This window comes from Orbicella franksi, chromosome 6 (assembly GCF_964199315.1).
Source record: "Orbicella franksi chromosome 6, jaOrbFran1.1, whole genome shotgun sequence".
NCBI lineage: Eukaryota > Metazoa > Cnidaria > Anthozoa > Scleractinia > Merulinidae > Orbicella > Orbicella franksi.
In genome coordinates, this window is record NC_138150.1 from 31,257,900 (window position 1) to 31,272,302 (window position 14,403).

The 14,403-nt window shown below is 39.6% G+C and overlaps 3 protein-coding genes across 4 annotated transcripts in view; all 3 read right to left on the bottom strand.

Annotated features, from left to right (window-relative positions):
* Window positions 1–260: 260 nt before the first annotated feature.
* Window positions 261–4,966, bottom strand: LOC145490368 (uncharacterized). Its single transcript, XM_081469492.1, has 4 exons — window positions 4,880–4,966; window positions 3,307–3,388; window positions 2,659–2,756; window positions 261–1,837 (listed from the first exon to the last, which is right to left on the bottom strand). The coding sequence occupies exons 1-4, from the start codon at window positions 4,910–4,912 to the stop codon at window positions 1,562–1,564; spliced, it is 489 nt and encodes a 162-aa protein (XP_081325618.1). The 5' UTR covers window positions 4,913–4,966; the 3' UTR covers window positions 261–1,561.
* A 1,795-nt stretch (window positions 4,967–6,761) lies between these two features.
* LOC145490779 (uncharacterized) lies at window positions 6,762–11,314 on the bottom strand. The gene is made up of 2 exons (XM_081469874.1): window positions 11,118–11,314; window positions 6,762–9,912 (listed from the first exon to the last, which is right to left on the bottom strand). The coding sequence occupies exon 2, from the start codon at window positions 9,809–9,811 to the stop codon at window positions 9,053–9,055; it is 759 nt and encodes a 252-aa protein (XP_081326000.1). The 5' UTR covers window positions 9,812–9,912; window positions 11,118–11,314; the 3' UTR covers window positions 6,762–9,052.
* Window positions 11,315–12,738: 1,424 nt separating this feature from the next.
* The window catches only part of LOC145490384 (fibrocystin-L-like), a 53,518-nt gene continuing 51,853 nt past the window's right edge, over window positions 12,739–14,403 (bottom strand). For both annotated transcript variants that reach the window (XM_081469511.1, XM_081469512.1), the window contains one exon: window positions 12,739–13,891. In XM_081469511.1, the coding sequence (XP_081325637.1) occupies window positions 13,698–13,891 (194 nt within the window). In that variant the 3' untranslated portion in view covers window positions 12,739–13,697. The remainder of the gene's footprint in view (window positions 13,892–14,403) is intronic.

The window sequence follows — 14,403 nt, forward strand, 5'->3', positions numbered from 1 at the left end:
CTCTACCAGACCCTGCTCGTTGCTCGTCGCCCGGCCGTTTTTTTCGATCGTCCCCACTGACTGAGAGCCTGGAACAGGCTACATCCTGATAGGCTGATCAGACCTTTCGACATGGAAAGGACTCCGACTGGTGAGAAATTTAGGCAACACCTAGAGAACAGAATCCAACAGATGCAGTCTCCTGATTTCTATTAGCGACCTGTTCAGTGAGGAAGATTTATCCAGGTACAATTTGTTTATTTTCTTTTTTCATAAAAAAAAAAAAAAAAAAAAAAAACTTCCGAGGAAGAACACCCCCTTCCCCCATTCCATTCCCGCCCTTCCTCCCCTCGTCCCATTCCACGTAGGCTGGATCAGTCAATCAATCATTGTTCTTCAAAGTAACTATGAATGATTTCTCTCTTGGAAATGTTTCCAAAGCTCGAAGAATTTCGGAATTGGCTGTAATCTGCTGACAGAAGTAAAGCATTTGGCGCTTGTAACGCCTGAGTGATGAAGAACCTATAGTGCAAAAGATCTATGTTCGAAACGGTAAATAAATAACGAGTCTTTTAAAATGATTGTCATGTGTATTTATTCGTTTATATATACCTCATCATATGATGCCGACTCAAATTTCTTTCATGTGTATACATGTGTTTCATTATTCATCCATCTTCTGTTGTTTGGCGAAGATTTCTACAGTTATGTTCTAATACAGGAATACTGGCTCATCGATGTTAGCACTCAGAGCAATACGAGGTGTGACTAAATGTTTGATTTGTAAATTCCATTTGATTGGGTGTTATTTTTTTACATACTGTACAGAGTAAAAATAAATAAGCTTATTTTGTCTTTAAATTTTCCCACCACGAATCTCAACAGCTACATATAACATGGTAGGAAAACGGCAGCAAAACGAATCGTATGATCATATGACCTTCGAATTCTTCCTCTCTTAAAAAAAGGCACGATTTGATTTGTACATATATAAGCCATAAGTGTAATTTACAGTAATGTTAGGGTACCTATCATGTAGGGCTAGCTATGTAGCCGATAGCCTCAACATAAATCGCAGGAACTCTTGTGAATATTTACACCACGGTAACCTCTATACCCCTATACTTTATCTACTATACCATATATTAAAGAAAAAAGGTATTTGCAGCGTAGAAGTGAGCTTCAAAAGAGAACTTCGACTTATTCAGTTAGAAGGCAGAACGACACTTTTAAGTGTCATACTGCGGAAAAGGACAAGGGTTAAGAACAATCTCAGAACTGGAGCTTTCTGAAGTACTTTTTAAGACTTGGGATCAGTCCATTTTCGGATAGATTGCAAGTGCAAGCTTTCCGATGAATAGATATTAGTGATTTCTTCATATTCAATGATTTTCAAAAGTGTTCTTTTTCTCGAAGTTTGTGCTACATGCAGAATAGATTTCAGGAGAGCTTTGATGTACTTCATATATCTACGTTTGCCATTCCCGGTTAGATGCTCTCGTTAACAGTCGTCACGCCATTGCAAAACGTCTCAACAACATTGCGTGACGATCCAGATGAGACAAAGAGGATTGCCTGTATTTTATCCAGTTTCACAGGGCAGCATTTTCCAGATGAGCATTTGACTTGCCAATCTTCTGTTGATCTCAGCTAATGCCAGTGAGAGTTTCAAACGTCTTTCTGGCGAAGACAACACCTGCATAATGTGGTCAATCTTTCTCACTCTAGCTTTAGCTTGGTTTTCTTTGGAGATTTGGTGTCCCTTTCGCTTGATGATGGGTTTATCCGAGAACATCCTCGATCTGTCTTGGACTGCTTTGGGACTTTTTACGTTCTGATACAGGACTGGTTTTCTCAACTGCAAATAACGACAAAAGTAGAGTAATTCAGCCATTTTCAATTTAGCTTTGTCTTAATCTGTTAATTGCTAATTGGTTCATGAAATTCTTGCCACATTGTTTTAGCCAGTAAGAGTAAAGTTGTTATCTTGCTTAACCAATCAGGCGCGGAATCTTGACCTGCCGTGTTGAGTTGACAACCGCGATTTTCCCGCATTTTTACAGACATCCCGTTGTTTTTATAATGATCTAATTGGTTTACCGCGCTATGGATTTAATAGTCTTAATAATGGGCCTTTGATAAATGCTTACGGTTTTATGGTAGTCAAAAAAGTAGAAGAAAGAAACAGGTCGAACATCTGAACAGGTTAAGTTGACGAGTTTTAGTACTTTTATCATGGCACGACAAAGAGGTCTGGGAATAACTAATTATTCATTGCCAAATTAGTTCCAAATCTGTGCGAACCTGTTTGTTTATTTATGCCTTAAAACTCAAAATATGTGATAGTAAATCTTAAAAGAACGAGGGTGATTGAACCTGGGAAAGATCGAGAGGGATTCACATGTTTTGAGTGAATGGATGGAGGTTCTGGAATCGCACTTGTCATCGCAATTTCGGCGATGTGTCTTAGCTTTGAGTTATAAGATTTCAGCGCATTTCTCAGCTGTCACGATATTTTGCAGATCTCATTCCTCGGCTGTCAGTAAAAAAACAAAAACAAAAACAAAAAACGCGCGTCCTGTCGCAGTTGACAGAAATTTTATCAAATTTCTCTGTATTGATTAAACCAGATCCCCCAGCTAGTTTTGTGCAGCCTCTGTCTTTCATTCGTCCTCTCACCTTCTTAGCTGATGGATCGCTGTTCACTATGGCGCCATTTTGTTGTTTTTCTCGAAGAGTACTGAAGGACTGTCTTCTTGTAGTCCCCAGACGGTAACCTTGACAACGAGATAAGTGACATAAACATAAGCAAAAGAATGACGCGAAATGTGAAACTGTCACACAACGAGAACTAAGTTTATCTCACCCTCTCATCAAATTATCCAAGTTAATGAAATCACTGAGTGATTGAAAATTAAGAAACAACTCTTCTTGTAAATGACATTGCGAAGTACTTGTCAACTCTTTTCGACGATTTCAACGATATTAATTTTCTAAATAATGTGAATATTCAAATAAGTTAAAAAACAAAAACAACAAAAAGGCAATTGCAACGATATTTCTGATACATGCGAGTGACAACTTGTATCAGTGATAAACGCTTCTTGCGGGGGAGGAGAAAACAATAGCGAAGCCAACCCTCAAAAAAACGCTTCTTGCGGGGAATACAGAAACAAAGCCCCCCCCCCCCTCCCCACTTCCAAAAAAAAAAAAAAAATCAAACGCACTCGTGCTTATCAGACTCGCTTTCCAGCGAATCCGTGCCAGATCCCGATTTTATTTCTTGGTGTTAGGGCGCTAGGCTATGTACAATGAAACCTGTCTTACCTGAAAACCGCTTCCCACCAATCCTTCGAGTTTCTGGTGAAAACACGTGCCCACAAGAGCAGGTACGACTTGAGGCCGCGACCTGTGTGAGAACAAGACGTTTTAAAACGGCTGCAAATTATGGGAGGACGGCTTATTTAGATAGCTTTTTTTCAGTATAGAATAAGTTCTCTATATCGGTACAAACCACGAATTAAAGATTGCTTAGCCATCACCTTTGTTGGTTCCATTCCTGAAAACTGAATTTTAAAACGACAACGCAAGATAATCACAATTTGTTACACAGCGGGGCAAACGTTCAGTTTCGTGCCATTTCGTGTCAAGTTTTGTTGTCTTTTGTGGGAGTGCAAACCGTTACTGGCGTGTGTGTTTTATGGAGACGATGAGCTCTTAGGGTTAGTAAGTGTCGGCTGACAACAAGGCTCTTCAGAATTTTGTAAATTGCCGAACACGCAATTAATAGACCCAGTTATGTCCTTATTGATCAGTTACACTTATTTGATTACTTGCATAAATTAAACCGTCGTATATGTTGCACATCAGTTAACTTTGTTACTTGGAATATAGAAGGATAAAGCCCCGTATGGAAAGCACAAGCAATCGATGTGTAAAGGTCGTAAGTTTTCTTATTTTCAAGTCAAGTTTTTTTGTTCCCAAAGCCATACGTAAGCCTACAGCAAAATGCGAAACGCTGTGCAGTTATCATATGCAATCAAGAACGTTCGCAACGTCGAGAAGAAAATAGACCATGCTTTACGGTTCTTTTTTAAGTGCAGAAAATGGATGCCTAGAAAACATCTTGTAATTGTTCTGAGCGACTTTCGTTGACCCTAGGTTTGATCCTCTTTATAAAAAGGAATTATGATCGATGTGATAAGACTTCGTTTCTAGGTATCTGAATTTTCTCCATATTTATTCCTGACAACAATCTTAGAAAAGCTAGGCCGGATTCAATGTGAAACGAATTTTATTTATGTTATGCACACTGGTACGTGGCTGTCCCCTTTTTTCGCCTAGTTTCTCAGTCGCGCGGTACCGCCGAATTGCAAGAACCCAAAACAGAAAAGGATTTACCACGCACAATACAGCTCGAGGATAAGGCAGATTTAATTTGTACAAAAATTGTACAACGGACATAATGAAGCATGCTTCCTTTAAGCCCTTTTGTCATATTGAAAGGGATGTCTTCTCCGTGTATTTAGAAACACAACAGAGGGTACGTTTTACGAGGCCTCGGAAGGCAAGTGACATGAGATGCACTGCGTGATGGAGAAAGTTGGTGTCATTTATCGCACTGGGTAATAGCGTTTTAAAACGGAGAGTCGAATAAAGTCGACCGAAATACAATCTTCTAAGAGTCACAGAAATAATTCAACAGAAAGAATGTGGTGTTGGTGATTTTAAGAGTTGTAGATAATAGATTCATTTACAAGATTTACATCAGGAACATTTCGTCACGGTGAAGTTGGTCCGAGGTCGATGGCTTACAAACAAGTCGCGGCTGCGAACACTCTGAAACTCAGGAATATTTTTCTTGAACTAGAGTATAAGTTTACGCAATTAGCACACTAACCTTCGAGCTACAAGCGATGCAGAGCTTCAGCATCTTGCCTCCTATCCCCGAAACAAGCCAAAACTTGTTTTGAAGCGAAGACGAGCGGCGAACGATTTTACGTAAACTACGTAAACACCGCTCGAAGACAGCTCGATCAGAGTTCGTTATTATTTGAGCGCCTTTTTGGCGTAATTCCAGAAATTGTTTTAATTAGGATTACAATGCGGTTTATTGTTTCGACCGACAACTGTGCATTCGGAAAATATGTAAATTGCGTCGTACTTTTTTCGATTTTTTTCCCATGAATAATTTGCGACATATTTATGATTTTACAGTAAAAATATAAAATGTGCTATTTGAAGACATCGTGGTCTCCCTTTAATTGTTTTAGCATGATTTCTATTCCTTGTTTTAAGCGCATGTTTTTGTAACCAAAATAATCGTCCTCGTTGAAAACCCACTGCGTCACTTGTAAACTATAAATATGCATGACTCGCCCACACACTCCTGGCCGGTCAATCTTTTCGATCGTGCAGAGAAAGCTACTGTGCGGGGAATTGAGAGAGCCAAGTATCGTTTTAGTCCGCGGGGTCTAGTAGAGTTTTAGATACCTGAGCTACGAGGAGTTCGATGGAGGGGTGCTCGGCTGTGAAACTTAGCCGAAATTATGGGTGCTAATGGTCCTTCAAAAACCATGATTCTCGCAAAATTTTCGTTGAATTTCACGGGTCTCGCAGTCTCGTTTTTCAGCGGTTATGAGTGTCTCGCAGTCTTGATTTTACACAAAACTGTCTTTCAGTCTAGAGTTTTTCTCAAAGCTTAGAAAGTCTCAAAGTGTCGATTTGTTTGCTTGCGTTTGTAACGTCTAAGAACCTGAAAGACTCGAGCTAGCATAAATCAAAACACTGTGAGATAATTTGTAATTTAGATTGAGGGCCAGTGGTTTATCAGTTTTTACTGTCATATGCTACCCTCGAAAAGTGAAGTTGTTACATTACTTGCTCACTTACGATGAAGCCGCGAAGAAGTCTAAATGTTTCGGGCTCGCAAATAAAAACGCGTAATCCACCCCCTCCCTCTTGGCAAAGTCTCGCATTTACCATTCGTCACAAACTAGTTGTGGTGAAGAAAAATAAATCAGATGAATTAAACAGGCCAACGAACGAGGAAACAGAAGAGAGGAGACAGGTGTCTTCACTGATCGACCAGCGGGGTTTTCTATTTGTCCTATCCCCCAACAAGGACACAACTTTCACCGTGCTCCATTGAGAGCCACATGAAGCTATCGGAGCCTAGTAAAAAACATTTAAAGTTTAATTCCCAGGAGCTGATTGTATAATTGTCTTGCTTGAATAATACTCTGCACGAGGAAAAAATCCACATAGAGCCATCTAGAACTACAGAGTAATCTCTGTGAATCTAGTATCCTGCGTAAGCGTAGCGGTTCCCTTCCAGGCCAGTGCGAGGCGCTCGAACAAAACGACTTTGGAAAATATGCAGAGGTTCGCAGCGCGAAAGGGAACAAAAACTCTTTACCTACATCCCAAGGTTTCGTTCTCCTCTCGCAAACTTGGAAAAGAAACGCCGGCTTCGCAAGCTGCGAATACAGAAAATCAGAGTTTTCGTTTTTTATCTGGCGAATGTTGAACCGTCTGTGGTATTTTCGATCACAAACCTAATGTTTATGTATTTCGTTTATTTTACTCCTTGTTATTTTTGGCACGGCTATGTTCGACTTCTACCGATTCAATTCCCCGACAGATCCCCAGAAAGAAAACAAACGATCTTAATTTTGACACAAAAAGAAGATTGTTGAGAAAGTAACAGTCAAAACCAAGGAACGATTAAAAGAATTTAAAACCTCTCTGTCATCCTCATGGGGAAATACAAAGCATGGGAGGGTGGGAAAGCAAAGGAGCTGTCAGCAGCTACTTTAAGAACTTTAAAAATGAGTTCTCATAGTCATAACAAAATTGGCTTTATTTATCCAACTTCAGTCTGGGAATAGGCTCCCTAGTCAAAGATGGGGTGAAAGGAGAGTGGGAAGAAAGATGAGAGAAGAGAGAGGAGGGGAGATCGAGGAGGTCCAATCCCCCACTCGGCCACTTTACTCTCAGCCAGTTCCTTCTTGGCCCTCCCAGCCGTGGTCAGACCTCGGGGGTCAGACCCTTCGAGCCGGAGCCTGTTCATAGGCTAAGCCAACTCACAGGATTCAACATTATGTCCCGACAACTTTAACAATTCACCCATCAAACCAATCTATTCTATGGGTTTGTCTCAAATGCCACTTTCGCCCAAGTTCGTCCAGAAGAATTATGCGTCTCTAGAATAAAAACGGCTTTTTACGCTAGAGATCTAGGAAATCATTTTCACGAAATTGGAAGCCCCGAGACTAATAGGTTACAAAAAAGGAACTGAAAACGTATTTATACCCATTAGCTTATACCAGCAGAGGACGCTTTTGATTCGACCAAAATTCCGGTTTCGATTTTCAGAAATTTCCAGCGACGAGTGAGCATCTTATTCCGGAATTTCTGTAAAAGACGCATAAAAGACGGATAAAATATAGTTATTTTTGGACTGGACCGCAATAATAACGGACGAAGATAAAATCTAGGTTTCGTAATTTTTAATAACAAACCTTGAAATTACTCTAGAAAAATTAGATTCGAGAATGGACAAAAGAAAGGCACTATAATTTTTGCCTTACAGGAAAACATTAACAGCTACATGTACAGGAAGCTAAGATGAATTCTCGCAAAAGGCAGGGGTTTATAAAACTTTTTAATTTGTGATTTTAGGAATTAAGGAGAGTTAAAAGAATTGCATAAGAGACGTTTTTCTCGGATCCTCAAGATCTAAAGTTCTATGTATGTAACATTGAATTGTCTCTACGGTAAGTTAGTGAAAGTAGATACATCGTATAAAATTCAGCCCGAATACATAACTCAAACTCATTGGTCACTGTTATCTATCCATGTCTCCACGTAGTTTTTTACGATAGTAAACAACTGCTTTATCGATGGCCATGACTTACTCAAATAACATCACTTTGATATCGCGACGGAAAACCGACAATATGCTAGCAACAAAGAGCTATATAAAACAAATAAATGTTCTTCACGTGGTTGATAGCATAAGTAGATAACTGTCAGCTGGCAGTGAGACAAAAGCTGTATGCTAATAAAATCTTCCAAAACGTGTTTTAAAGTCGGAAGTGAATCCTGAAAGTGAGTTAATTGCCACGGTAGTCACCAATTATATCTTTAAACCAGCCTTGCCTTTTTGTTCTTCATTGTCTGATGAACAATACACAACGATTTGGGTGGCCACTAATTGCCACAAGTAGTGCAAACTAAAACACTGTCTAGAGTTGCCAGAAACTTGCAATTTTGATCAATTTTCTACACTTGAAGGGCGAATTGTCAGCAAAAGCAAATGTCGAATGAACAAGTCTTTTGTAATAATGTTAAACCTCTTGTGTCATCTTCTGTCAGATCAGCTTAAACTTATTTACTTATTGCCTTTTTCACATGCAAATTTCTGTTTACGATCGATCTTAGGCGCTAATGAACGCGCGAGGGAAAAAAAAAAAAGATTACGTTATACAATTTTAATTGTGTGTCCTAAATTGGCAATATCAACATGGTAAAATTCTGGCGATTGCTAGTTTTCGCTACGATCCGTGACGGCTAATGGCCCAAGTGAAGAGCGACGACGCAGTGATCTCGGCCCTGTTATGTCGAATTTTTGTAGTTTTAAGACTTATTGAAATAAATTCGTGGCATTGTACGTTTGTACAAACAGAGAGATGTTTTGATACGGAGAATTTGGCAACTGAAGTAATTCGTGAAAGCTTAGTAAAAACACGTCGACTACACAACCTATTTTATTAAGCAAAAATCATGGTGATTTTCTTGTTTAAGTTCATGATCCCAGTCTATATATATCTAGTTAAGCACTGTTTGATGAAATACCAAAAATATTCCAGCCCTAATCTACGGGTGAAGTTAATATAGATCGAATGCATGTACAAGCCTGCTGAGTAAAGGCTTCTTGCTCAGTGAACAATGTACTTGTATTGTCACCTTCCTTTTGTTAAACTGCGTGTAATTTAGATGGCTATACGCGCATTTCTTCTTACAACATCTTGACGCCAGCTTGAAAAAGCGAATGCTAGAACTGACTTTGTCATTTTAATTGTAGAAGTTTAAAACCACTAACAGCATCGTCCATGTTTTGGTCTCCTTCTAAAAGTTTAATCACCTCCTCAAACTGAGGGCTGCGTTTCACATTCGCACAAAGCGAAAACTTCGTAGAGTCATCGGTAATCGTCGGCAAAATTGTGTTTCTCCGTCTTTGTTTTCCTTTATTACCACGCCACTTCATTGCCAAACTCCTCGCTTTTACAATGGTTGAAATAGAGTAGGTTTCTTTGGTATCTAGCGGCACGGACAGAGATTGCCTCCTTGAAGAATTACCCCGTAGCTTTTCTGGCGTCTCACTTTGACGTCTTTTAGCTGTTATCGTTGTCCCATCCTTTAACGTTTCCAATGTTTTCCCAGTTGTCTTAGTTACTGGTTGGTCTTTAGAAGGCAAGCCAATCCTCCCCTTTGCTTTTGACTGATAAATACCCCATCTTCCGTTTTGTTGTGAAAAGTCTGACGGAAATTTTACTTTCCTGGAAGATTCACTTAAGGTTGAGCCCTCGCGATTCCACTTTGACCACGAAGGATGTTGCACTGATGGTGAAGAAATCTCTGGAGTCTTACTTCGAGTATTTCTTTCTCGTAATCTAGACGTCTCCTTTTCAATTCCTGTCAAGGTCATTCTAGTCGTCCCACTTTGCAGACGCTTTGTAGCTTTTTCACGTGTAATGGCTGGCGCCATGTTATGCTTCCGTAATTCCACAACTGGATCAGTCTGGGTGGATATACGATTGTACGGCATGGCGTCGACGAGCTTACATCTACAAGCTTACTTCATGTTTCCAGGGACTAAGCCACTAATTTCGTTCGTACAGCAATAAGTTCGTTTCCTTTGTGTCCATTCTGCAACGATAGAATGAATACGTTATTTTCTCATTAAGACTAATGCCAAATTAAAATCGCCTTTTCTGTTCACGAACCAGCAATTGTCTTTCACATTGTCAGTGGGCTTACGTCAAATTTTCTTTCCTTTCAGGGAAAACAAAGTGTTTTCATTTGACAAGAGGATGCTAATTTCCTAGTTCAACAATGGTTTTAATGTCAGCTTAACCACTGTATTCGCTTCAGATGTATCTTGTATGTTTACCTTTCCCAGCGAGGGGGAGGAGATAAACTTTCAAATGTGTACATGTCAAGCAATGTGTTGTGACTTACAAGACACAGTTCCAAAACAAACTGAAAGTAAAGTCAGTGAGTATTTGCACAGTAAAAGAAACTGTGGCTTGTTAACGAGGCTTAAGTCTTTTCATCGGAAAAGACAAAATTACAGAGCACCTGCATGTCAGATATTGTAAAAGTACATTTGTACGCGTCAAAAATGAACAGTACCAAGAGCACTGAAATATATAGATTTGTGATTCGGTAATTAGTGAAGGTTATATTAGTTTCGCCGTTGCCATTCATTTAAATATGGAGCTATTTTGGACCCTTTTTCCCTGGCGGGATTTTCGTCGATTATTAGCAACGTGTCATATTTTGAGGAACTCATTGCCCTTCGAGCAACGTTTTTGCTTGCGCATGCTTAGCAACTTCGATATCCATTCTGCGAAGTCGATCGGAACTGCTTTGAGTTGTTAAATTGGTTTTAAGGTAGAACCCCACGAATACAACCACCTTGGGGCCTTAAAATTGTGGTCATGCATATTGAAGGGGAGGACATTTTAAAACGAGCTTAAAATGGGAAAATAACCGACAAGGAAATCACCAGCTAAGAGAGGAAAAAGAGTGACCGGAATAACGAGGTGGCCGTCGGTGTAGCCGTGAGACAAGGTGGAATTTAAATGTATTTACAATATTCAGAGAGGAAGCTACATCAGCCTCAGGTGATTTTGATTTTTGTGGAGGGAGGAAAACCGGAGAACCCCGCAGAAAACCCACGGCGAAAGGCGAGAACCAACAACAAACTCAACCCACATATGGCACAGGGCCGGAATCGTGACTGGGCCAAGCGAGTGCTCTCACCACTGCGCCATCCCTGCTCCACAAACTTTCATGTTTGGCAATGATTATAGTTATTACAATAATGTCTGATGATTATACATACATACTTTGGTAGTCTTCAGCATATAGGTTTCACTTGGTGTTGGAGCAGTTTTGTTGCCATGGCGGGTTCCTGTTACCGACGTGTTCTAGGCGGGTCAGCGGCCTTTTTCAAGAAAACTCAAAATGGCTGACTGCTACATCCTTGATTGACGGTGATTTACGCTAGAAGTACTCAGGCCCCCCTCCGCAGATACCTCGCAGCCGATCTCACGTAGTGGTAGGAGAGAAGCAAGAGGAAGCTGCCATTTTAAAAAATGCAATTAAAAGTGCGTATATGCTGGTCTCCATTAAGAGCTAAGCTATTTTACTTACCAACTCGAGCCGTGTGGTAAATTGCACGGAAATGTTTTGAAATTCTACTTTCATAGGGAAATTAGTAAAGAGCGTGGCTTTCAATTCCTAAATAAAAAGCAACGTCATGGAGTTTGTGAGGACTTTCAACTTATTCAGATATGCCGAACATCTGGTTGACTACCTTGTTGGCAGTGTATTATGCGTCCCCCCCCCCCCACCCCCTCAAAAGGTATCGTAAATAAGTAGACCTTCCTTTTCCAGGAGGGAGAGAGTCTTATAGATATGGAGCTTTTCGGAAAACCGCAGATTTGAGACAATTCGACTCCTTCTTTGAAAAGAATATGAGCGACGAATTCCACCCAAATGCGCGAAACGGAGAATTAATAGACTTTGAGAAGGTCCAATACGACAGGGAAGAAATAACGCAAGGAAAAAAAAAACCATTATTTAGGATCTGTCACATCTTGCAGAACACGACCGCATCTAACAACTCTTCAGTTTGCGTCGCGTTCTGAGAACGTTCAAATTTGTTTAAATACCCTCCTAAGGTTTAAATACCTTCCTAAGATTTTTTTTGCGCTTTGTTTTTCCTTTAAGCCTTGGGGTCTGCGTTAGAAACCTCATCCCTTGCATCTTGGCTAATTTACGTGGTAAAACTTAACAGCTCCAGAACATTTTAAATTGCCTTATTACGAGTATTTACCTCATCTGGAGACGTGTTTACAGCTATATTTCGACTGCTCCACTTCGTTGCATCCTGTGTGAAGCCTAAAGCAAGTTTCACTAGTTAAAAATATGTTACACGCGGCTATTCCACACAAATTTCGTTGATGTAGTCTTGTGATTTTACTCCTTTGAACATGTAAGAAACAGATTAATTCAGATTTAAGATTTTGGTCTACCGCAATAGTCAATTGCTAACATCAATTTTTCATTCATGCACGTAGGAAATTGGATCAATTTGTATCTAAAATAAACGGGTTGTTCGTGTTTTGTCAATGCTTGGAGATGAATGCGACTAATTAATTCACCCAGAGAGAATACATTTTACTCGATGGAAACATGTTAAATTAACTTAATATCCTTTTGTTACACATTTTTCGTAGCAAGCTGCTTTTGGAGTGAGCCACAACTTGATTTTTGATATTCTAATATGTTTCATTATTTTAAAACTAATAAATAAGACGCGATGCTGAGAAATGGTGGCCAGGCAAATAGGGGTATTGGTTGTTGTTGTTGTTTGTTTGTTTGTTTGTTTTTTTTTGGGGGGGGGGAGGATGACGTAAGAACTTCCTACTTCCCTGCTACTGGCTGCCTCATTCCACCCGTTACTCGCCACCTTAGCAATCCTCCTCTCCCCACCCCCCTCTTCTGCCACCTCTCGTGGAGTTCCCGCTCCCTTACACTGGGTTTCCGTTCCCCTTTCTTTCGAATATGATTCATAGGAAAGGACTTTGGGGTGGGGGAAAGTGGATACATGAAAATTAAACCGGTCCGAGCATCGCACCAGGAAATAAATTAATATGAGTCGCAACAATCACAGTTTGTGTTGATAATTTATTAAAAACAATTGCTCGTCAGTATACAAGTCGATAAGTACTATGGATAAGCAAAACCACTCTGCCTGTACTGCGCTTCTTGTTATCCTTTAGATTAGTATAAAAATACTCTGCGCGTGCCTTGCAATTAATGGCTGCACGCCTTGGATTTGATACAAAATACTTGCTTAAATTTTCTTCACACTCTTACGTGACTTGCACGTGCAGATATAAATAGCATAAATACATGCAGATAAATAAAATACATAACACTCCTGATAAGTAAAATTGGCTATTCTTGTTGGATTTAACAAGTTCTGTTTCCTTCGCGTCTAACTTAAATCAAATTGACGGTATTAAAATGCGTTGGGTCTTTTCACGTGATCTACACGTCTGAGATTGGTTCATTATCACGTGACTTAGCCGTATCTATTGCAGAACAGAAACATGATATATACAACATATCAAGCTTTCACAAATTCAGCTTTTTTAAAAGAATTGTAATGCCACAAGAGCGCAGTATGCTACCAGTGAAGATCAGAAAAGAACATTTTAAAGAAATCAGTAGAAAATTGGAAGATTTATAACAAAAATATCATTGTCTTGGATATGGAAAAAAATAGTTACAACTAATATTTTCCTTGCTTTAAATTCAGGCCGACCTGCAGACCTGTCCGCTTTTTTGGTTTTTCTTACGACTATAATTGCTTCACCACACCGCTTCTAACAGTTCTACGTTATCACAGAGACAGTTTAGTACTTTTTTTCTCTGGACACTCTTCTTGTTCGTACACGTTCCATGGCTTTCGCTTTGCTTTTGCTGCAAAACTTGCTGTGTTCCTCCTCATCTTGATGGCGACAATCTTCCCCACAGTACCCCTGCACGTTACATCTTTGGCACCAGTCATTCGCCACTTTGCCGCAAAAACAGAAATACTCGCATTTTTCTGGTGTAGTGAAATGAAAGACAGAGTTACTTCAAACCTAACATTACATCAAATCCTGTTTATAATTAGCCTATGGCTTCTCGTGTTATTAGTATTTCAATTGGACTTTTCCATAGTATAAGCCTTCAATTTCAAATTGATTTATCGACACTTCAAGTGAGTCCAGTGAGTCTCTACTTAATAAACTTCATAATAAATAACTGGATCATTGGATAATACAATTCAAGAGTTTTCATTGGCTTAACCATCATGGTAAATTTAACAGTTATAACATGCTCTACAAATATGGTAAACGTACGCGAAATTGTTTTTCGGCGTTTTTGTTTTTATTTTAGTTTAGCTTTCTATATTTTGGGGGCGTTTTTAATAAAGCAATTATTCTACTCGCGCTTACTGAATATGAGATGATTATAGTCAACTCGCGCCTCGTTAACTATCTACCATCTCATATCCAACTCGTGTCTGTGGAATAATTGTTAATTAGATAACGATTATCCCTATTCAAAGAACCT

Excerpts from the sequence above, each read along its gene's own strand:
- LOC145490368 (XM_081469492.1), bottom strand. The coding sequence starts at position 4,912 with ATGCTGAAGCTCTGCATCGCTTGTAGCTCGAAG. Across the intron at positions 3,389-4,879 it reads GCATCGCTTGTAGCTCGAAG|GTCGCGGCCTCAAGTCGTAC; the intron begins GTTAGTGTGCTA and ends GTTCTCACACAG. Across the intron at positions 1,838-2,658 it reads GCGATCCATCAGCTAAGAAG|TTGAGAAAACCAGTCCTGTA; the intron begins GTGAGAGGACGA and ends CGTTATTTGCAG.
- LOC145490779 (XM_081469874.1), bottom strand. The coding sequence starts at position 9,811 with ATGCCGTACAATCGTATATCCACCCAGACTGATCCAGTTGTGGAATTA.